Raw genomic sequence first — 24,196 nt, 5'->3', positions numbered from 1 at the left:
GTGCTCCTTCAAAGCATTCATTTCCACACCCATGGCTTGCAGCCATAAATCTCTCTCTCTATCACCAAGAGAAAGCACCTGCTTGTAACTTTCAGGTTCCATTACAGACACGTGGTTGATTAAGTCACATTCTTCAAAACCATATCTTGATGGAGGTACTCCTTTATTATTTCTGTCTGACCGTCTGACCACCGTGCACTAGACTCCCCTCCTTCTGGAGTCTCAACCTTTACTGTTTCCCTGCTTGCAACAACTTCAGGAAAAACACTTTCATCTGCCTCTGGCTGTCCATTAGCCGGCAATAAAACTTCTTCAGAAACCTTCTCATTACCATGTAAGCGTGGCCAATTAAAAGATTCTCCGAAGTTCGCAGATTTGCTAAAAGACACCTGGTTCTGATCATTAGCAAAGCGATAAGATTTTGCTGCATTCTGATATCCCAGAAAAATCAGTGGTTTGGATTTCTTGCCACCTGCTCTGCGGTTCTTTAAAGGTATATTCACCCAAGCCTTTGTACCAAACACTCTTAAATGCTTTAAAGAGGGATTTCTATTGTACAATGCCTTGTAGGGAATGCTGGAGGTCCAAAGTCTATTAATCAAATAACAAGCCACCTTGATGCCTTCCCCCCAGAACTTGGGTTTTAGATTAGCATCCTCTATCAAAGCTTGCAACATTGACTTTAGATAACCAGTCCTCCTCTCAGCCACACCGTTCTCCTGAGGAACACAGGGATTAGCCAATCTATGCTCAATTCCCTTGCTTTCTAACCACTGGGTAAATGCACTAGAGACAAATTCACCGCCTCTGTCAGATTGTATACTGGATACCTTGAGGTCTAGCTGCCTTTCCACCCTTTTAATCCAATACTTGATGGTTTGACATGCCTCACTTTTCTGCTTCAGCAGATACACCCAGCCATAACGAGAGAAATCATCCACAATACATAAAGCGTACCGGTTCTTAGACACACTCTCAGGAAATGGACCACAGAGATCTAAATGAGCAATTTGCAGAGGTCTGGTTGCCACCCTTTGGCTTACCTTAGCCACTGGACTACGTCTGCTTTTAACAGATTTGCAGACAGTGCAATCTAGGAAAGAATTACACCCATTCAACTTAATGTCATCCTTCCCTAACACACTCAGGGTCTTCTTTAGAATGGAAAAGGAGGCGTGGCCAAAACGCCTATGTAGAAGGTGTATGCACTCATTATGTGGATTTTTATTCACAGACTCCACTACCATAGAAGTTTCTCCTGTCCTTCTATGCACCACATAGACATCCTTTTGCACCACATAGACATCCTTTTGCAAGTGCCCTTCTAACATTACAACCTCCCCCTGGCTTATCTGGCAGGTGTTTCCTTCAAACAGCACTTTAAAACCAGTCTTAGCCAGCACAGAAACACTTAGCAAACTATGCTGTAACTCAGGCACACAAAGTACATTTTGAAACTTATGCTTCAACTCTGGGAAAAACACCTCCCCTTCAGAGTGTACCTTTAAGTGTCTCCCATCTGCTAGACTTGCATAAGACTTAGCAGACTGCTTTTGGTTAACCAACATGGAAGCTTTGTTAACAAAACATGTATTTGCCCCACTGTCCAAGAGCCAAATGTTCTCTGTCTCCAGCCTCTGCCAGCACAACAGCAGTGTAAGTTCCATTCACTGACTGTCTCTTTGGTTGCTTTTTCCTGGCCAACTGGGGACAATGTCTTTCCAAATGTTGTGAGGACCCACAAAGAAAACACTTTCTGACAAACATCACGCATTCCTCATCTTGCTTGTAGCTCCTACTCTGCCTTCCGTCGCCTCCCCTCTGCTGCTGCCACTGGCTCTGCGCTGAGTAGACCTCTTGCCCGTCTCGGGGTTGTCTAAACAGCTCGGCTGCAGTCCTCGGCGTAGACTCTATCCAGTCTCTCTGCCTGGGATGAAAAACGCGCTGGGGGGCTGAGGTCTCGGCAGATGGGCAATTCGTTGATTTAACCTCGGGGGTGTATCTCAGTTGGGCTGCTGTCTTCTGCTTACGTCCTTCCTCCCGTCGTTCCTCTTCTTCCAGAATTCGTCCAGTCAAGTATTCATAGGTTAATTGCCCTGCTGCCAGGCTCTCCAGCGAGGTTACTAAAACATCAAAGCTCGCATCCAGAGAACTCAAAAGCAAATACACCCGGTCCTCCGCAGATATAACTTTTCCCCTCAACTCCAGCTGTCTGAACAACTCTGCCAGGGTCTTCAAGTGGGCTGCGGCCGGCGTGTGCAGTGATTTATGGCATCTATAAAGATGCCTCATTAGTGCTAGCAGCGTGCCAGCTGAGTCCCGGAGATACACTGCTCGCAGACTATCCCATGCCAACTTTGCATGCTCTTTGCCCACAACAAAAATAAGCTGGTCATCTCCCACCGTCAAGGTGATATTGGCAAGGGCTTTTATGTCCTTGGCAATCTCGGCTGCTGTAGTAGGGAGTCTTTCCACAGCATCCCATAAATCCTCCCTTTTCAGATACTGCTCCAACCTCACAGACCAAACGTGGTAATTCTCTGAGGTGAGTTTATCCACTGGGATAAAAGATTGTTGTGCCATTACTCACACACAGCCGTCACTTCTCCAGTAGCTTCTGAAAATCCTGGACTCTGCTTAACTACCACCACACATAAAACCTGCGCAGTGTAGCAGAAACACTCCTGTAACGTAGAGGAGCTGGGCCCAGAGCCCTGACGCGGAAGCCAAGCGGATTAGCAGTCTTGTCCAGGATGCCCATCAGAAAGTCCACGGCCACATAGAAAAATGTAGTTTATTTGTACAGTGCAGAAATATATACAGATACTCCTTTCACACTCTCCGCTCATAACATCCCGCATAGAACTGCGGTTTCACTTCATTATATACACCTGGTGGACGCAGCCACCAATCACAGTAGATATCCAATTATCCTGGTATTGCTACTGCATTGCATCAACCACCTGGCTCTAACTGGATCAGGCCAGCTTTCTCTAGCTCCCCAGGTACTTTCCAGGCTGATTACATCATCCTTAGATCTCACTGATCTATCCTGCACCTGTCAAACTATCTGACAGACTTGTAATCTTGACACACCTTCCAACATTTTCCAGTATAAATATAGCCCCCACCCCAAACCCCAGAATTCTGCAGTAGCAGCAGCAGCCTTTCTCCCAGACTTCCTTGCTACTGCCCCTGAGTAGCTTGAACACAGGACCCTTGGAGATCTGGAGGCAGCCTCAGTCTCAGAATATCTGTGCCCAGCTTCTTCCTTCTTTGCTCTCCTTCCACCATGGATCCTCAGGACCCACTCACTGTGTCAGACCTGTATGTTTTATTTGGCTCCCTAAATTGTATGCTTTTATTGCTTGGGTGTTTGGTTGTCAAGGGTTAAGGTTTGTTGTGTGTGTGTGAGTGTGAGTGTGAGTGTGAAAGAGAGAGAGAGCGCGCGCGCTTGTGGCTCTCTCAGTGCCTCCTGCTTTCCTTGATCTATTTTGCTAAATAAAGATTTAGACTCTGATTCTATTTTCTGCCTCCTTGATTTCTGGGAAGCTCCCCATTCCCATAGTGAGGTGCTACTACCAAATTCTGGACCTTGGTATGCAAGGCAGTGGTCCCTAATTTAATTTTACCTGGATATACGTGTGTCTTCTCCTAACAAGCACAGCAGGTGCACCAAATGTTGAGGGATACACATGTGTATCCCCTTTGGGTAACAATGGATGAAGTCACAGTGAACACATGTAAATAAGGGCAGGAAGGAACAGTCATATTCACCCCTATGTACATTTGCTCTCCTTGGATGATATCTTCTTTTTATTTGCATTGCCAAACAGTATTTACTGTCTAGTTTGTCAGGCCTATAGCTACATACCAGTTCCTACCAACTAGCCAAGTACACTCATAGAGCACAGAGGAAAGAGGGGAAAGGCTGTAGCTCAGTGGTAGAGCATCTGCTTGGCATGCAGAATATCCCAGGTTCAATCCCTCCTCTCCAGTTAAAGGGACTAGGCAAGTAGGTGATGTGAAAAACCTCTGAGACCCTGGAGAGCTGCTGCCGGTCTGAGTAGACAATACTGACTTTGATGGACCAAGGGTCTGGTTCAGTATAAGGCAGCTTCATGTGTTTCTTTCCCACTGTTTTGGGAAGCCATTTTAATTATCTTTTCTCTAGGACAAGGGGTGATAAAGAAGCAGAAAAGCATTTGCTTACTCCAGCAAGTAGGGAACAATTGTACAGTGAACACATTTGCTTCACAGAACTATTGTTCCTATTTAGTTATTGGCAACACTTGTAGAAAGGAAAATGAAGGGGGAGAAGTGAGGCTTTATACCACTCACTTGGAAAAGCAGCTCTTTGGTGTTGATATCATACACAAGACACGTGTCATTTTCATCCACCACTGCCAGCTTGTTTCGAGACGCGCTCATATCCAAGCAGCGCACGGCTGAGGACTGCTTCAGCAACACAATCACAAATGGATTGTCCACAAATATCTTCAGAATCTGGTCACAGTTAAATTCAAAAAAACTTTAGTCATCAACTTATGAAAAGCAGAACAATTTCCACTTGCTAATCTGATGTGCTAGAGAAGATGTATCCTTTAAAGAACGAAATCCCAGCGAATCTGACAAATTTAAAAGCAGTTCATGCACTTTTGTCCCAATAACATCCCTGGAAGCAATTACAAATAAGTAAAAAATACAGGGTAAGATGATGGGAAGATGAGAGCCGGCTCTGTAAAAACTGGGAGCAAATTTTAATTCCATGTTTTCCTTAAACACACTGAACTGATGCATGCAATAAAAATGGGTCCCAAAAGTCCCTGTGCTGACTTGATCCAGAGAACAGTTTTGTAGAATTTGCAAGCAGTCCCCAAAAACACACCTTCCATATTATGCATCACTGGATCTTACTTTTTTTTACAAGTTCACTACCTACTGTCATCAACCCATTTTCATGAAGGGAAGAAGCACTTGCAAAATAGGCTGCTGATTTACTGCAGAGAGCTACTAGTCTGAACACATGTTTTTTGGTTCCTATCCAATACCGAACCTGCAAACCAACTTGCCAGTTATAGCAGCTAAGGCAATAAGGAGTAAATATGAAAAACGGTGTCTCCATGCAAACCTGTGCCTGAACATTATGATCTGCATGAGGGGCTCAGTTTGTGCATGCCACATTCACTGAGGCGAGGTGCAGGGCCACAAGAAACAGGACCTTTTCTGTAGTGGCACCACAATGAAGGAACGCTCTCACTAGTTGCTATTTGCCTGCTGCCTTCTTTGTTAAGTTTTAGGTGTCATATGAAAATGTTGTTATTGTCTCAGGCATTCAGCAGTCAGGTTGTCCCCACCCACCCCAACAACTGGCCTTCTGTATTTTTTTCTTTTAAATTGCTGGTCTCACATTGTTTGGGTTCTTTTTATGCTGCTGTATATTTTAAAATCCATTGATCAGTTTCATTTTTATCCTGCCCTTCCTCCAAGGAGCTAGATTAGCTCATTTAATCTTCATAGTAACTCTGCGAGGTAGGTTAGGCTGAATGAGAGTGAGGGCCTCAAGGTCACCCAGTTACCTTCATGGCCTAATGGGGATTTGAAACTGGGCCTCCCCAGTCCTAGTCCGATAAGCCAACCACTACACAACACTGATCCTAGTCTGATACGCTTAACCATTTGGAATTTAAAAGAGGCTGGGCAGATTTATGGAGGGTGGTTCTCTTACTCACTATTGGCCATGGCAGCTAAATGCCTTGGATTGTCAGGTCCTGGGGGGCCACCAGCAAGGGAAGGCTGTTGTTTGCAGACCCTGCTCGGGGACTCCCCTTTGGCATCTGACCAACCACTGTTGGAAACAGGATGCTAGACTACATGAGACACTGGTCTGATCCAACATGGTTACTACCACGTTCTTATTGGGGGCTAGTGTGGTGTAGTGGTTAAGAGTGGTGGTTTGGAGCAGTGGACTCTGATCTGGAGAACCTGGTTTGATTCCTCACTCCTCCACATGAGCAGCGAAGGCTAATCTGGTGAATCAGGTTTGTTTCCTCACTCCTACACATGAAGCCAGCTGGGTGACCTTGGGCTACTCACAGTTCTCTTAGAGCTCTCTCAGCCCCACCTACATCACAGGGTGTCTTTTGTGGGAGGGGAAGGGAAGGTTATTGTAAGCTGATTTGATTCTGCCTTAAGTGGTAGAGAAAGCTGGCATATAAAAACCAACTCCTCTTCTTCTATAACAGTGCGATCCTCTGCATAGTTACTCCAGCTGAAGCTCATTGAAATGAACAGGCTTAGACAGCAGTACTTATGCAGACAGTCATATGTTAACATTATTAAGTTTATTAAATTAATGAATTCTTCAGATTTTTTACTGCTGCTATTACTATTTTACTTTAATAATGGTTCTCGTTGATTATTGATTGCTTTAATATGAACAGTGCTGCAAGAGCTTATGGCTGAAAAGTGAAATAAAATAATTTAAATAAATAAAATAATAAAATATGTCCACTATATCCTGACTCAGACCCTGAGGCATGAAGGTTATTATCTCATTAACAGATACAAGTCAAAATATTTTATACTAAGAAGGACTTTACCATATAACCTTACCTGGCCATTCTTTAAACCCACTAGAAGTCCTTCTCTGCCTGGAGGTCCACCAATGACTTTTATGTAACGAATGAGAGACTCCATTAGCCATTCTCTCTCTTTAATGCCACTGAATGAAAGGCACTGGAGTCTTTTCTCCTAAAAAGGGGGGGATAGGTGAAATAGATCATATTCTGGCAAAAGCACTCCTCAAGTTCTTTCTTCCCAAGAGAGATGCACACACACAGGCCTCTTTTGTTCTTTGTGCCCATGGCACAGGCATCCACCTGACTCCACACCCTTTCACTGGTTTACACAATAAGCTACTGAAACAGGTATCAAAGTTGGACCTTAACCACATAAAATCTGAAAACTTCTCCTAGGACCCTTTACCACAAATGGTTATAATCATACTTCATAAACTAAGATCCAAGGGTGTACCCCTGCAAAGCAGCAACCACTAAATGTGTGAAGTGCCACAATTTGTATTGCATTGAAAGGTTAAAGTGCTTTACTTCAACCTTTCAATACAACCTCTCAAACTTCAGTAAGTGAAGAACCAAGCCAAGCACAACAAAATACTTTAAAGGGACAGGTGATTTGTTGGCAGCGAATTATTTTCATTCTGAAATCAAGTAAATAAAAGGGAGAATGATGCATACTTTATGAAGCCATGGAATCGAACTCACATGAAAAATTAGTGTGGGCCTACTTAAGAAATCAAATATCCCTGAGATCGTCTACCATGCTTTGGAAAAAAACCTGAACTCTTATTTTGTTAAGTAACAGAGAACACCAGAATTGCTCTGAGACTTTGGAGAGCAGCTGCCAGTCTAGGAGTAGATAATATTGACCTTGATGGACCAATAGTCCAATTCAATATAAGGCAGATTCATGTATTCATTTTCAGATTCAATTTGTCAGTGCTTACCTGGCATAAGATAATATGATCCGAGCATACAACCAGTAAGTTACATTCAAATTTTTTCAGTATCTTTTCCTTCACACGGTAACACATGTCTGAGGAATCATCAGAATATAGCTCATAAATCTGGATTTTCTCTGGCAACTGGATGGCTAATCTGTTTTTGTAGATTGCAATTTTCTTTACAAGCTCTCTGCATTTTATTCTAACTGGAAAGAAAGAATAGTAGTAAAATGAGTTACTGAGTCAACAATCAAAGTGCATTAGGTGAGATAATTTTAATTTAGATTCACGCAAAAAGTGCAGACCACCTCTGCCTGGTGCTAGTTACTAGAGGTCATATGTTCCGAGTAGTCATTACTTCGGTACTAGCTAAAGGTTCATAAAATTCTGCAAGATGGGGGGCTTGGGAAGGGAGCCTCGAGCCCCTCTCTCTGCCCTCCTCAACCCCTCCCATTCCCACCCGAACCATGGCCAGCATTTTTTCTCTCCTATTCCCATTCTACAACCACCTACCACCCCTCTTCCTCTAGCTTTTCTTTTTACAGGTGAAGACAGAGCTAGCCACAGCAAAACTGCCAACATGGACTCTCTAGGCTCCTAGTCTTCAAATGGTGAGTCATAATGAGCCACAACAAACAGTACCACAATCACCTTTGGGATGAAAAAAGGGAAAACAGGAAAAAAAGAGTATGGTAAAAAAGTAGGGGGACAGATCTAAAAAGATATGGTAAAGATAAAAACAGCATACAATTTTTTTTTTAATTAAGTGAATTCATTGTTGCAATTTGTGATTAAAGATGGTTCATGGGTTTGGGATGCCTAAAGTCCATTCATTCCAGCAAGGAAAGGGGCATTGGCTATAACATCCTTGTAAGCAGAGCCATTCTAGGCACTCCCTCTTACACCATCTCATTGATTACAGTCAGTGGTCCTGATTCTGGTAACTGAAAAAGCAGGGAGCTGGGTAAAAGTGGCTACTGGCTCCCAGCAATTCAGAGGAAGGCAAAAAAGAACGGTCAGTGCTTCTTTTATACCTGGTCCATCTTCCTACATTATCATTTCTGCCATACTGGGTGCTTCAAGGAGTTTTGGAAGACAGTGTGGTATATTAAGCGAACACCACAATGCACATCAGCAGCTAACTCCTAATGGGCTTTAACCCTACCCCATCCTCTTTTGTGACTGTTTCCTACAACTTACTACTTCTATTACAGTTACTTCTGTATTGATCATGCATTCTTGAAACTTCTGGTCAACCTTTGTCAAAGACAGCACACACTTTTTAATGTATTGTAGAAATTGTATATTTTAGAGGGCCTACAAAAGTAGTGTGAAGTTGCAATGCAAACTTTAGACCTATAGAAAACATTCATTCGGACAAAAATGAATTTTAAATGGTGCAAAAGAAGTAAAGTTTTCCATATAAAAGCATTTGACAAAAATAAAAAATTAGCAAAAAATAAAACCCCAAATCATAAAGTTGATGAATGCTCAGCTACCTTTTTGCTCAGTGATCAGGTGCTGGACAATAACATCTGTCATGCTGTCCCTGAAAGCATAGCGATCCTTATACAGGCCATGGACTGTGCTAAAAATCAGCTGATAAAATGAAATGGTCCCATCCTGGCTTCCCACTGCCTGCAGGGAAAAGCAAAAGATCACCAAAAGATCATTAGTGCATCTGAACTGTAACATGTGCCAAAAACAGAGAAAAGGAAGTAACAACCTTACATTATATGACCTTTAGTTAAATATCTGTGCCAATTAAAATGTCTGAATTCTGATTTTTCAAATATACTGTCAGCCTCGACAGGAAAAATGAGATTGGGGTGGGGGGAGAATTGATATAGAAGTTATTTTTATTCTGCCACTATATGTTTTAATGTAGTTGCCAATTAAGTTTCCAGTTAGCAGTTATGTATTCAAAGGAATGGTCCTAGGAGTCAGTGCATATTTTCAGCACAGAGTTAATCTTAGATCACATCATAGAATCATAGAGCTGGAAGGGGCCATACAGGCCATCAAGTCCAATCCCCTGCTTAATGCAGGATCAGCCTAGAGCATCCCTGGCAAGAGTTTGTCCAGCCTCTGCTACATACGCTACACATTCTTTCACTCACTGCTGTCTGCACAATGCAGCATGTGACAAAACACATCACACATAATCATGCACTTTGCAATGATTCTGACCAGACGATTACATGGTTCAAGAACTAAGTACATCGTGGGATGTACGTGGAATTAAGGAGAGAAGGGACACACCAATGGGCAATTTTAACTGAAGGCTATAAAGCATCAGAAGTTGAAGGGGAGGGAAGCCATCAGTGGCAATGCCTGAAGTATGAGCATCAAGATGAGTGCAACGATGGGAGGAGGAGGAAAAGGGTACTTGGAGCCATGTGGACTAAAAGGCAGAGAAGGGCATGGTGGCTATCCTGCCACTGCAGCTGAACTCAGTTCTACAAGAGTGATTTATCTCCTTCAACACCGTTTTTCACATCATGTTTAAGTGGACTTCTTAAAATGCAAATATAAGTGTGACAGTGATTACAAAAGTGTGTTACCAACATGTACACAGCAAGAAATCCATTACTACTTGCAGCTCCTGGCTCAATCAGGAGAGCCAGAGTAGTGTAGTGGTTAAGAGCGGTGGTTTGGAGCGCTGCAGTCTGATCTGGAGAACCAGGTTTGATTCCCCACTCCTCCACGAGCGGCAGAGGCTAATCTGGTGAACTGGATTTTTTCCCCACTCCTAACCATGAAGCCAGTTGGGTGAACCTGGGCTAGTCACACTCTCTCAGCCTCACCTACCTCACAGAGTGTCTGTTGTGGGGAGGGGGAGGGAAGGTGATTGTAAGCTGGTTTGAATCTTCCTTAAGTGGTAGAGGAAGTCAGCATATAAAAACTAACTCTTCTTCAATCAGGGTTTGCCTTGAAATGGTCTCTAGAGGTGTTGCTCTAAAAACGGTAAAAATTTATCGCTGCATCCATGGTTTTGTAGTGTATCTGTTGATGGGATTCTGGGTCAGACTCAAAATTTCGGTTCGTTGGTCTTTCAGGCAACAGAATCATGGACCTTATGAAAAGCAGTCTACGTACGCAAAATGCTTTTACAAATGTTCACATAATTACCACATAATTGGAATCCGGCTTAGCTTTACATGTCCACACCCAAGTGGTCTGTTCTCCTATGGTGCCAAGGCATACCCCATCCTTTGTGTAGAGGGATACTTGTTTGTCTGAGCCTCCAAGTAAGATGTATTCTCCTTTTGAGAAATAGCTAACACAGCAAGGGTCAAAGTTCAGGACCCTATCCTTTCCAATCTATAAGAATAGGAAATAAATTTTTAAAAATAAGATAAACTAAGAATTGTTGACTATATAGTAAGAAATCACATAGTAACAACCTAAATATTCTTCTATTTGATTTGACAGATGTTTATGCCTCATCCACCAGAGCTTTCTTCCCCCAATTAATGTATGCAGGCCAAAGATTAAGGCTCAGTGCTGAGGCCCAGCAACATCTGACTGGTCTATATCTTCTGCCATTTTTGTTCCTCTAGCCAGTGGAGGGATCCCAGCCAGTAACAGACCGGAACACTGACAGGTGGCACAACTCAACACAGATGAAAAGATCCTGTCTGAGAAACAACCTGGTTTGACTATGCTCCTTTATCTCCTCAGCAATTTGCAAATCACAACCATGAGCTGCTTGAAGCTTCTGCTATGGAAGCTTCAAGGGTAACCTTGGGCCGGTCATATACTCTCAGTCTAACCTATCTCACAGGATTATTGTAAGGATAAAATGGAGGAATGGAGAATGATGTACGCTGTTTCTCCATTTAGGAGAAAGGTGTGGTATAAATGGAGCAAATAAACACTATAAAAGAATCAGAAAGTGAACCTGTTTTAGAGACTCGAGGACTGGATAAAGGAAACTTTCAACAGTAAACTCGGCGTTTCCCTGAAGACAAGAAAAGGAAGAGTTGTCCTTTCCAACACAGAACTTACTTGTTTGCCACTGAGCTGATAAAAGGAAAGTCTTTGTCCCCAATCTGCCACAGCTAAGATGTCATTGTGTTCATCTCTACCAACAACAAAAGGAGAAGCCAATTAAGAAATGTAGTAAACAATTCTGAGAAGATAAGCACCAGATAGCCTGTGGAATTGTCTCTACTACAATGACACCTGTCAGTAACAATATTAAGATCACCAAGATTTCATGGATGCATCAAATTGCGACTTGTGCTCACTAGAGATTTACAGCAAAATATTTTCTGAGAGAAGATTTAGTGTTCCCGATCTCTTAAAAGCTCACCCGATATCATTTAGTCCATGTTCAAGATTTTCTCAGAAGAGAAAGATGTAGTTTGGTTGGAAAACAGATTCAAAGATCAATTGGATTCAGCATGGCCACATCATAGAAAACATGGATGTAATTTCACCTGGTCAACAGAAACTGCATGCCAAGTATGAAATGAGGGCTTTTTTATGTCACCCACTACTACCACTACATGGTAAGTGTTCACAACTTAAATTCCTCTTCAGAGATGCATATTCCCTCCATCTGGTCCTTAACATAGAGGAGGATCTATCACTTCTCCCTATAGCATGTTCTGCCCAACCAGCTAGGATTTACTTGTGCCTGCATCTTCTTTCAGCTTTCCATCCTCCTTTGTATGAACCTTATACTGACAACCTCTCCCCACCCAAACACCAGTCCACAAATCACAAGAAAATGAACTGTAAAAACCTTAGTATACCTCTCATCCCACCATCTACAGGAAGTTAAGATTTTCTTCAAAGTAATCCTTCTCAAAATTCATTAGAAGTACTGTATTTTATTAACTATTTGATTTGTATCAATTAGTTTAGGGCAAAAAGTTGTCTATACCTAGTTAGCTGAAGACATTAGCAGCACTGTTAGCCTGTATTACCTGTCTGTTTAAAAAAAACAAAAAACCTCTCTGAAACACAAAAGAGTTCATTAAATAATACATGTATTTATTATTTTATTTATTTTAAAATGTTAGTTAGTACTAACCAATGCAGTTCAGGCCTGAGGAATATCATTCCCCTAGAGCTAAGACAAGCTGCATTAACACTGCTACTTTGCTAAACATAGTCCACAACTTTCTTCAAGCTTTATGAACACACAGTGTAAAGTGTTGAGGTTTGGGAAAGTATCATTGACAGAAACCTGCTGAAGACGGCAAGAATTTATGCCGAGTCAAAAATACTTAAGGCCCAACATATGGGGGTTTGTGGGGGGGGGTCTTACTATTAGGTGAGGGTATGAAGAAGTTGTAGGGTTGCTCTTTATATCTGGATTTAAAGTGGGATCAAGTACCCTCTTTAAGTACCTATGTAATACTGCTTCTATATTATGCAATTAAGATTATGAATTACCAAGCAATCCTGAAGGGGGGGCGGTGCTGAAGAGGCAGTATGACCTCTACGCTGGCGTCTCACTTGCGCTGGCTAAGTGAGCATTGATGCCAGCACAAGGGCACTTACACCGGTGTAAGGGCACCACGCAGAAGTGCAAGGCTCTGGCACCGGTGCTGCCTCCTCAGCAGCGTTTTTCCAATGCAAGTCCTCACACTGGCATCCAGGGGGCATTCCTGGAGGTGGAGCTGATGTTAGTCAGCTCCCAAAGCCCTTTCGGCCCAGGAACGCCCCTTTTCGCAGGTGTCAAATTACACCTGCAAAAAGGTGGCACAGACCCATGTAACTCTATGGCAAGTTTCATGGGGCTATGCCTTCCTCCCCCTCTACCCAGCTGCAAGCTGCTCAGGAGGTGGCACAGCAGTCCCCAGGTGCCTTCTAAGTACCCCCCTTCAGGATTGGGCTGCCCGACCCATAAGGAACCAGGAGGTAATTACTCCTTTACCTCACACAATCTCCCTTCCAGGATACCGTATCTCTTTAGAAAACTGGTCTGTGAAGCCCCTATCTCCCACCGGCTCCCTCCAACTTTCCCACTGACTCTTAATTAGCATCAACATTTCATACCTTCTGGTGTATGTTCAGTTCTCAACAGGCCAGTTCTTCAGATTTTTGTTCATTTTCTTTTAATTGACAAAGTCACACAGCAGAGATGGATACAGAAATTCCTACCTTGTCTGTGACTTTGATGCTTTCCTGACTAGCATGAGCTGCCCATTTTACTGTTACAGATGGTTATACAAATTAACAATGAAATAAGAAATCTAGGGCAGCGGTTCTCAAACTTTGCCACCTCAAGGACCCCTAACCCTTTTCCTCCTCTCTTGCCATACCACACCCTGAACAGCCCCTGTTCAAAGTGCCGGTGTCAAGCTGGGCCATAACACAGAAGGCCCAGACCCAAGTCCTAGTTCATTTCACCACTTGTGTGGAAAAGATCATGCACTGGAATCAGCAAGAAATTCCTTTCTTGGTTAATACCTTTGCTGCAGAGGCCAGCTGAACAGGGTGGGTAGCAGCCTGGGAAAAAAACTTTCAGAGCTGTTCACAGAAATAAAAATAGGCCAGCATCATACAAAACCTGAACTTCCAGTATCCAACAGAAAACCACCCATCTTTCACATGAAATCTTTCACATGAGAAACCATAAATGAAAACCAGTTCAATTTTGTATCAGAAATAACTATAATGATTACATTAGGATTTGAACTGTCCCTCCTTGGTGCTACTCAACCAATTAGTTTCGAGGCCTGAGTTACTGGTACCTAGAAACCAAATCAGCACATTTTCTGACTAGTCCCTCTGAGGTGATCTGGAAGTTAGGTGACTTCAACTGTCAGCAGCTCTATAAGCTTTCACCATTCGAAAGAGAGGGAAACTGATTCGGTCCCCTCCTTGAGGCAGAAAGGCCCTAACCCTGTCTCTAGAAAACTGAGAGGCCTGTTTTTATGGTAGCCAGATGAGTGTAAGAAGGGCTCACCTTGGTCGTTTACAAAAGGTCTCATGGACCCCTGGAGCATCCTTCTAAATCCCTAGGAGTCCCCCTTCTAGGAGTCCCCCTTCTAAATCCCTAGGAGTCCCCAGACCCCAGTTTGAGAAACACTGAGCTAGTGTTGAAATATATGTTAGTTCTGAGAGAACATAGCTTTAATTCGTGGAGGTTTCACTCACGAGCTGGCATCCCTAGGGCTCTCTTCTTCCTCATGCTCTTCTTCCTCTGCCTCACTACCCTGACTACTGCATGTGACGGACTTCAGAACTGGGATCTCCTCTAAGCAGTTATGAACTGCCTCCTCCTCTTCTTCGTTTTCTCTAGCAGTCCAGAGATTCTCCCATCGACTGTAAATACCAATTGATCATTCAAGTTGCCTACTACTATGACAGAACTTAGATTTCAAAACACATTAGTCCCAGATTAGCTCTCTCAGCATTAAAGATATTTTTGTGGATGAATACATTTTGTACTTTGTTCTGCCTGAGGTTTTTAAGGGTGGTGGTAAATCCCTTTGCAGTGTAAGTTCCTGTATTTGTAAGGCTTAGGAAAAAATGGTGGCCTTTGGAATATAACAGGTTACAGCTGGGAAAGAGCAATACAAAAATGTCAACTCCCATTCCTCAAAATATAATCCGCCCCCAGTGCTAAAAAAAGGGCAAAATTCAGTAAGATGATGAAATAAATATTTTGTGCTTGCCCAAGTCCCCCCATATACCTATAAAATGGTTAACAAATGCATACAGCAAGGACATATTTTTCCTACGAAGTACATCATACAGGTATATGAGTCAAGGACCTGGGAACAGCTAAAGCAGCTTGCCATATGCATACATAGCAGTAAACAACCATTTCCCATTGTTTACCATGTGAAGCAGTTCTCAGTAGGGACAAGCACATTTAAAACAAGATTCCTTTTTCATTCTAGTCTTTGAACATTTTCTTATTTGACTGTTGTTACATGTGTTTATTTTCTCTGTTCTAGTCTTCATCCTACCCCCCATCGATTTCAGTGGAAAATATATGTCTGCTCTAGCTGTCCCTCCCACCCAGAGATGACATTCTCGTGGACTGTTCTCCTCACTGAAGGCTTTCTCCCTGCCAAACTGCAGGGAGATAAGACAAACACCTTTGTTTTCTAGGCCAAATGGAAAGTGGAATACATTTGGCAACCCCAGAAAGCAGGTACTGGGCACAAAATATGTAAAAGGGAGATCTGTATGTAAGAGGCCACCCATTCACATCTACATTGGATGGAAGTAGGAGGGTCTGGGTGTCTTATTTTCAAACCAAACAGGTTGGGAGGGGCACGCAGCTAAACCTTGCCCTCCTCCATGATTTACCTCACTGTGCTTGAAGGCTAGGAGTTTTTTGTCCCAGCCTGGCTCTATTCTATTTAAAAATAGGCACACAAAAATCCTTTGGGTGGTGGTTGTTTTTTTTAACATGTGATTAGGTGGTCATCAGTTTGTTTTTTCTATCAATGCTGATAGCAGTCAATTAGCAATTTTTCTCAGGAAAACAGCATGAAATTAAAAATATCAAAACCTCTCAGACCCAAACTCTTCATTGATCTCTTTATGTTTCATCTGGCTTGGCCTTGGGTTTGGGTCACCTGCAATGAAGTCCTAAGAGTTACACCCTTCTAAATCCCTTGATTTCAAGGAGCTTAGAAGGGTACAACTATTTTTAGGATTTGCATACTGATTGATACTGATTGAACAGTGCACATATTAAGATGGCACTGGAGATGCTACTTGTCACTAGTGTGGGGGGCAAACAGGGCCTGTGCTTCTATCCCTTTCCTTCCTGCCATCATCGGCAACAATACTTTCCTATATGAAAGTATAGACATGAAAAAAATTATCTAGTGGCAAATGCTGCTTTTTACTATGGTGTGTATGTGTGTGTGTCTCAAACCCAGCATTTGCTTCCACTGCTCCCCCTTCTCCACTGCAGCACTGCCTATCTGTATACCACCATGGGCGAGCCCTGTCCCTGCACCTAGCCGGGGCAGCCCCAGAGAGAATAGATCAACTGTGCTTACGCAGAATCAACTCCAAGCCCTCCTTGCAGGTCACTGATATGTATAACCACCACTTTGGAACACAAGCCTCTCAGTGCAATCCAGTGTGGCAGCAGCAACTGTTTGCAACTCTGCTAACAGGAAAAGGTCACTGTCAGTGACTCTGCCCTCACTTTCTCCTCTCCCTTTCACCTTCTTGGACTCTAAGAGAGACAGGCAGGCACCAGAATAATGGACATGGTTTACAGAGCAACCCATAAGGGGGTGCGAAAGGTGTTAGGAGTCGGCGTGCCCCCTGCGCCGGTGTTAGTTCCACTTGTGCCAGCTGAAGTGGCACTAAAACTGGCGCAGGGCCACTTACGCCAGTTCCAGGGAGCAGCGCACCAGCACCACGCGTGGGTGCCGGCACAGCAACTGCAGCACCATTTCCCTGGAGCAACAGCTTGTCAAAGCAGCATTCCCACAGATGGGGCTGACTTTAGACAGCTCCCTGAGCCCTTTCACCCCAGGAATGCCTCCTTTTGCCGGCACAAACTTGAGTCGGCAAAAAAGTGTGGCATAGCCCTGTGAAACTGAATGGATCAGTTTCGTGGTTTTTTTTAGAAAATTCCATTCTCAGCTTGCTGCGCCTAGGCAGCAAGCTGCTCAGGAGGGGGTGCAGCTGTGCCATCCCCGGGCCCACCCAAACTATCCCCCCTCAGGATTGCGCTTTAAGTCATAATGATACTGAAGGACAGTTCATTTCAGTCAGGTTTCAGTTGGTTGTTATCCAACTGTATATCCCTAATTTTTGTATATCTACAAGACTTCCTCATCTCTGCGATTAACCAAGAACACTCTCTGGCATTTTTATTAGGAAACATAGGCCTGGCTCAGTTCTACTGGGCCTGTAAGACGGAGATGTTCCACTGGGCCTATGGTTGAGGACAGCAATGGTTCTACATCTGCTGCTCCCTTCCTTCCCCCTTCCTCCCTTATTCCCTCTTTCCCTTCCCTTGTTTTCCTTCTTCTGGGTCCTTTCTCTGCTGGACCCTATTACATCCTTATATTCCCCACTGTCGTTTTTTGGGTCTCCCTGTTATCACTCCCTGGGACTAACTTCACACATATTAAGGATGATTTCCCCTTTTTATATTGGATTGAAATTATATACAAGAGGTAATCATTATTTGGGCATAATTTTTAGCTAGTTAGATATGTTTTATTTTGTTGATTAACTATGTAAAACTACAGTGCTGTTAGCCGCCTTGAACCCGGATTATGCCGGGAAAGAGCAGGGTAGAAAGTAAATAAATAAAATAAATTGGGAGTTGAGTTGTTGGTAGAAACCTTGGAGTTTTAGCATTATTGTGTTTTCAGTTACTTTTAAGTGGGATATTTTAGATTTCCTTTTAATCAAATATTGTTGCCCTCTCCCAGTCTTCACAATTCAACCACATGGCTCCAAAACATTTTATTAGAGACCCACCAACCCTGGAGAACTTCCCTTTTTATTTGGGCATGAATCCTCATGATTCCAAAGTCACCAACACCCATCCCTTGGGGAATTTCAAAACTTATGGATATTGTCAGAAAGTAAAATAAAAGCATTAACTCAGTGTTCAGAGTTCCTTTCACATCACAATGTGTTCTTATCTTTAATGTGTTTGCTAAAATGAAAGCCAAATTAATTAGATACCAGTACAGACACCCAAAGGAGGCAAACAATATAGGCGCATGAGAGCCTTTGGATAAACTATAGTTCTACAAAATGGGAGCCAGATAAGAAATGTCTGTACCATACGTAGCCAAGCTAGTAGAGAAATACATCTACCATTAGAGTATTCCATCTCAATAAGTGAGCTACAAAAACTGGCCACATTGAAATCTTTTAAAGCAGAAGGAAAGACAGCAACAGCTAAGACGATGTGCTGTGAAAGATATCAAATGCCACACATCATCCCAAAATATTAACTTTCTGGGTCAATTTTTGGTTAGTGAACATGAAGCGACGCCATGATCAGTTGTGAGCAATCATTCTTAAGCTTTTAATGTAATCATCCACATTGAGACATGTACTTGCCCAGATGTATAAAAAACATCTGCCTTTGCTATGTGAAAAAGAAACTGTCATGCTCAGATGATTCTACAATGCAGAAAGGAAACAAGGTGACGCTAAAAGCAATTTTGGACACCTCAGCTATTCAGTCATATATCTTAGGAACATAAAGCTCCTTTCTTGATTAACCCTCATCAAGTTAGGAGTGACAAGAAGATTCCCTTTACACACATGTGCACAAATATGATATGGGAGTTAACAGGCGAAAAATAGACTCCATTGTCCTGCTTCTTTCATGGCAGCACATCTAGAGGAATGGCATCTGCTCTCAGGAATTAAATCCAGATTTGCTTAACTGAGCAGAAAACCAAGGATATGCGCTTCAGAAGTGTACACAGCAGGGTACAGAAGCACTTACTGAAGCCAGTAAAAACTCCAGAGGCCTCCCAATGTCTGTAATGGTAAATGCTTTCTAAAAACAAAAGTTTACCTCGATGGATTCCAACAAATAGACCATACTGGAGATAAAGAGCCGCCTGGCCGTTCAATTTTGACTTTTTCTTCACCATTTTTATTTCTTATACTAACAACGCCATTGAACATGCCCAAAGCAAGGTACTGTCCATCATTTGTCCAACTGAGGAAAAAAAGGAAATCATCATCATACAGCAGGCTGGGGGGGGGGGGGGGAGAACATCTTCTCAACCTATAGGAGACCTCAGGGGCCTACTGAAATTCAATGCTATACCTGAAGAAGGCATAAAAGGCTGCAGGGAAGGGGTGAGGGGAGAACCCTTCTCTTTATACGGCTGTTTATCAAATGAGCATATGTGGTTGCAAAATGTTGATTTTACCTCAGGGAACTGAAGGTACCATGATGGTAATATATTTCTTTTACATCTTATGATGTAAGGACAAGCATGGATTAGAGCGGGGTCCCAAATGTGAAGCCTGTCGGCACCATGATGTCCACTGATACCTTTTCTGGTTCCTGCCAAGTGTTTTTAGGTATTGGGTGGGGCTAGATGGAGCTTTTGCCCAGCAAGGCTTCTGCATGGCCACTGGAGGTTTGATTGGCTGGGCAGATTTTTTAAAATGTTGCTTTGGCAGCAGCAGTTACCACAACACGAAGATTTGCACTGTGTGACTGAAGGTAAGCAGTTGAACCCATTTTGTGGCTGGCTCTGGCTCCTGAGGGGGAGACATTTTAGGCAGCCATTGTGTGGCTTCGTCCACCATGCTGTGTCAGAAACCAAAGGTCCCCACCAGTTGGGGATCACTGGGTTAGAGAATATATAAATTCAAAAGGACCCTGTCTGTTTAAACTGAACAGCAGTTCCTGAAAGTCTTCCATAAAAAGTTAAATTATTAAATTAATTATCGGGGGGGGGGAATTCTACAAATTCATGACAGAGGGTTGGATCCAGGTCTTCACAGACAGACGAGGCTTGCAGAATGAGACTTTCCTGCCTTTCCCTTCTTGCTGCAGACTACTGACTCCCAAATTCTGCTCCGGGGGGGGGGGGGGAGTGTCAAAGGGCCCTCAGGAATACCTAGGAGGTAGGGTCTGCAGTAGGGGAGAATCAATAAAAATCTGCAGTCCTCTGACCCTCCTCAGCCAACGGAAGTGCCGTTAGGCCGGCAGAACAGTACCTTTTGATCCAACTCAGATTCCATTTCATGTTCTACAAACTCATGATAGAGACCACTTTTTCTCTGCTGTACTATTAGCCTAGGGAGCCAGCGTGGTGTAGTGCTTAAGGTGTTGGACTAGGACCTGGGAAACCCAGGTTCAAATCCCCACTTGTGCCAGTCACACACTCTCAGCCCTGACCCTGGCTAGTGTTTGGATGGGAGACCACCAAGGAATATCAGGGTCACGACGCAGAGGCAGGCAATGGCAAACCACCTCCGAATGGTCTCTTGCCTTGAAAACCCTACAGGGTCGCCATAAGTCAGCTGTGACTTGACAGCAAAAAAGAAAAAGAAAAAAAAAGAATAGTTATCCTATGCTATCGCACTTACATACTTGTTCTAAATTTTGCTGTGTTTTAAAACATTCAACCATTGGTGTGGAAAGAGGATTCAAACGCATTTCATAATAAAGTTTTATAATTTGCAGAAATAAAACATATATATTGGAGTGGCACATTTACATACCTACAGCAGGTGATTTTACTACCTGCTTTATGTTTGGAGACAGACTTCTGTTCTGGAGACCACAGACCTTAAAAATGCAACACAACGGTAGTGAGATGAGTTAAACCAATTTCATCACTGTAATGAGCATTTACATTTTGAAAAGTGATGTGAAAGATTAGAACCCCTAAATAACAGCAAAGTCCCCACTACTCCTACCTTCTCACTCCTTTTATCATATCCCTTATCTGCCCAAATATAATAATATAATACTATTGTCTCAGAAACCTGATGCCAATACCATAACCTTCCTGACTGCTATGGCAAGCCATAGGATTGGGCCTTAATATAAAAAACCAGAAAACGTACCAAAATCACTGGATGAGCAAGATGCCAACTGATGTGTAACCGGGTTGTATGAGACACACTGAATGGAATCATTGTGCCTACAACAGATCAATAGACAAAATTGAAACAAAACATTAGGCAGTGGCAGAATGAATCAACAAAGAACTTTAGACATTGCTCCAATAACATCCTCACCAGATGCATCAGGTGTTGCATGCAAATCAAAGCGAAGTCTACATTCAATTGTTTGTATATGTTCCTACAATTCCTTGTTAGAAATTATTGTTGGACATCTACAACTTACTTAAAATTGATATTTGAAGGCCAGAGGTGGGTAAAATATGAGGCAGTCACTCACGTGTATTTCAGGATGCCTTCTAACTTTGACGTCCAGATGATTACAGTTTTGTCCGCAGACCCCGATGCAAAACGCTTCCCTAAGAAATGTGGAAGCCCCCATAAGTAATGAAATAGGTTTACTACAGGTTGAGTAACCCTTATCCTGACAACCGATATCTGGATCTGAAAACCAGACCTTTTGAGCAGGCATGCAGGCATTACTCACAGGCCCTCAACAGTGCCACTGAAGGTTCAATCTACACAAAATTATTTAAAATATTGTTTAAAAATACATTCAGGCTACGTGTATAAAGTATATATAAAAGTATATATATAAATGAATTTTGTGTTTAGACTTGGGTCCCTTCCCCAAGATATCTCATTATGTATAAGCAAAACTCCAAAATATGGAAAGATGCGAAATACGGACCACTTCTGGTCCCAAGCAGTCCAGATAAGGGATATTCAACCTGTACCAAGAAAATTAATCTCAAGAAAACAGAAACATTAAGACGTTATTTTCTGAACTAACTATCAGGTTAGCAATAATCAGAACTCATCTCTGCAAACTCTTTTCCAGTCTTCTGACCATTCTTGAAGCTCTGCTGTGGCCTGTTGCTAATATTGTTAATCAATTTCTTCTTCAAAAAGATTTAAAAAGAACAGGCTGTACATTAATGCATAATATTAGACCTATTTGGATACTCAAGTGCTGTGAAACACAAGCACTGGGTCAAATACTAACCAGCCAAAGAAATTTAGTAAATTCAATTACCATCCTTTGCATAAGCCACACAGTATACAGTCTCCTTATGCCCTTTAAGGGGCTGAATTAACGTTCCATCTGTATCATACACCTGTACAAATAAAATAAAAAAGTAGACTGTAAGACTTCAGTGAACAAATCAACATCATCAAGCTGAAATTTAAAGTTACAAAAATCTCATAAATGTATGTTAATATAACACTCCATTCCTGCTGCCAGGAATAGTTAGAGCAGGGGTGTCAAACATAAGGCCCATGGACTGGATCCAGCCCCTTGAGAGTTCTTATCCCGCCCACAAGCCACCCTCCCCCATTCTCCATCTGGGCTGGCAAGGCATAGCCCGGCCCGACCAAGCGGCATTTATGTTATATCCAGCCCTCGTAACAATTGAGGTTGACACCCCTGGGTTAGAGTGTCAGAAAAGGATCTGGGAGACCCAGGTTTGAATCCTCACTTTGCCATGGAAGCTTGCTGGGTGACCATGGGCCAGTCACACACTCTCAGCCTAACCTACCCCACGGGGTCATTGTGAGGGTAAAACAGAGGTCAGAGGAACAATGTAAGCCACTTTGTGTCCCCACTGGGGAGAAAAGCAGGATATAAATGAAGTAAATAAAAAAGAAATTATTTTTTATTTCTGTGGTACTTCCATTCAGGTCTGCATAATTAGGATTCCAGCTTGCCATTTGCACTATTTGTTACACAATCCAAGTATCATCTCATTAAGGAAGGAGGGGGAAATCTCTTGACAGCAATCTCTCATTCATAAAGTGGTAGACCCAGCTTTGCCTAGTTTCTGGACTCAAGTTCTTAAAAAAAAAAACTCGTAAATCCATACCAAGAAATCACAAACAAGCGTTGAAAGTAACATTTTAAGCAATTTCAAAAAGATAAACCAAGTCTACTTGTTGTCAAGAGTTCTTCATCCCTTTTAAACTAAATCTTCATCCCTTTTAAACTAAATCTATCTTGTCAAATCAAATTGGAAGAGTGCTCTCTTTACAAAAGGGTATAATTGAAAATTATTTCTTAAGCCGCCAAAGTTTACAACAGTCAAAAAGGGCAAGAGTCCAGTAGCACCATAAAGACTAACAAAAATATTTTCTGGTAGGGTATGAGCTTTCGTGAGCCACAGCTCACTTCTTCAGATACAGCTAGAATGTGAATCCATCGGTCTTTAAGTAGAGGAACAGTATGTAAATGTGAATAGCAGGCTTCATGGGATTAGGTGTGATATGCAGAAGAGTCTGTGATGTCCAGGGGAGAGATGGGTGTGGAGAAATCAGCATTGGTAATGGGCCATGAATGCAAGGTCTTTATTCAGCCCAGGTAAATGCATTGACTTTAGTTTGAATATCAACTGTAATTCAGCAGTTTCTCTTTCCAATCTCCCTTTAAAATTCCTTTGTAAGAGAACTGCTACTCTTAAATCTGCAACAGAATGTCCTGGGAGGTTGAAATGTTCACCCACTGGTTTTTGAATATTGTGGTTTCTGATGTCAGACTTATGTCCATTTAATCTTTGTCTAAGAGACTGACCTGTTTGTCCAGTGTAGATTGTGGAAGGGCACTGCTGGCATGTGATGGCATAAATCACATTAGAAGATGAGCAGGAATATGAACTTGAGATAGTATGGCTGACATTGGTGGGTCCAGAGATGGTGTTCCTAGAATCTATATGAGGGCAAAGTTGGCACCTTGGTTTGTTGCAGGCCTTGGTGCCAGAGTCCATGTTCTTGTTAAGTAGTTTCATCATGGGTGAGAAGTTGTTTTAGGTTAGCCGGCTGTTTGTAAGCAAGAAAGGGACACACCCCCAGTGCTTCAGCGAGGGAAGTGTCACAATCCAGCACTGGTTGTAGGTCCTTAATAATACGTTGGACTGGTTTTAGTTGGGAGCTATAAGTGACAACCAGAGGTGTTCTGTTGTCATTCTCTCTGGGCTTATCTTGTAGTAAGTTGTGCCTGGGTATCATTCTGATTTTAGACATTAAAAAAAAAACACTAAACAGAGAAGGGATGAAAGTTCTTTTGATATCCCACCATACATACCAAGATGTCTACAGAAAAAATAGGGAGAA

The 24,196-nt window shown here is 42.6% G+C and overlaps 1 protein-coding gene across 1 annotated transcript in view; it reads right to left on the bottom strand.

Annotated features, from left to right (window-relative positions):
* The window catches only part of IFT122 (intraflagellar transport 122), an 84,826-nt gene that overhangs the window by 58,305 nt on the left and 2,325 nt on the right, over window positions 1–24,196 (bottom strand). The window contains exons 3-13 of the mRNA XM_056855839.1: window positions 22,128–22,209; window positions 21,372–21,450; window positions 21,035–21,111; window positions 20,687–20,753; window positions 19,017–19,163; window positions 11,534–11,609; window positions 10,655–10,846; window positions 9,022–9,160; window positions 7,526–7,728; window positions 6,616–6,753; window positions 4,342–4,506 (exon numbers count right to left, since the gene is read on the bottom strand). Coding sequence (XP_056711817.1) covers window positions 4,342–4,506; window positions 6,616–6,753; window positions 7,526–7,728; window positions 9,022–9,160; window positions 10,655–10,846; window positions 11,534–11,609; window positions 19,017–19,163; window positions 20,687–20,753; window positions 21,035–21,111; window positions 21,372–21,450; window positions 22,128–22,209 — 1,365 coding nt within the window. The remainder of the gene's footprint in view (window positions 1–4,341; window positions 4,507–6,615; window positions 6,754–7,525; window positions 7,729–9,021; window positions 9,161–10,654; window positions 10,847–11,533; window positions 11,610–19,016; window positions 19,164–20,686; window positions 20,754–21,034; window positions 21,112–21,371; window positions 21,451–22,127; window positions 22,210–24,196) is intronic.

This window comes from Euleptes europaea, chromosome 1 (genome assembly GCF_029931775.1).
Source record: "Euleptes europaea isolate rEulEur1 chromosome 1, rEulEur1.hap1, whole genome shotgun sequence".
Taxonomy (NCBI): domain Eukaryota; kingdom Metazoa; phylum Chordata; class Lepidosauria; order Squamata; family Sphaerodactylidae; genus Euleptes; species Euleptes europaea.
The sequence above is the reverse complement of the archived record's forward strand: the minus strand, read 5'-3'. Positions and strand labels throughout refer to the sequence as shown.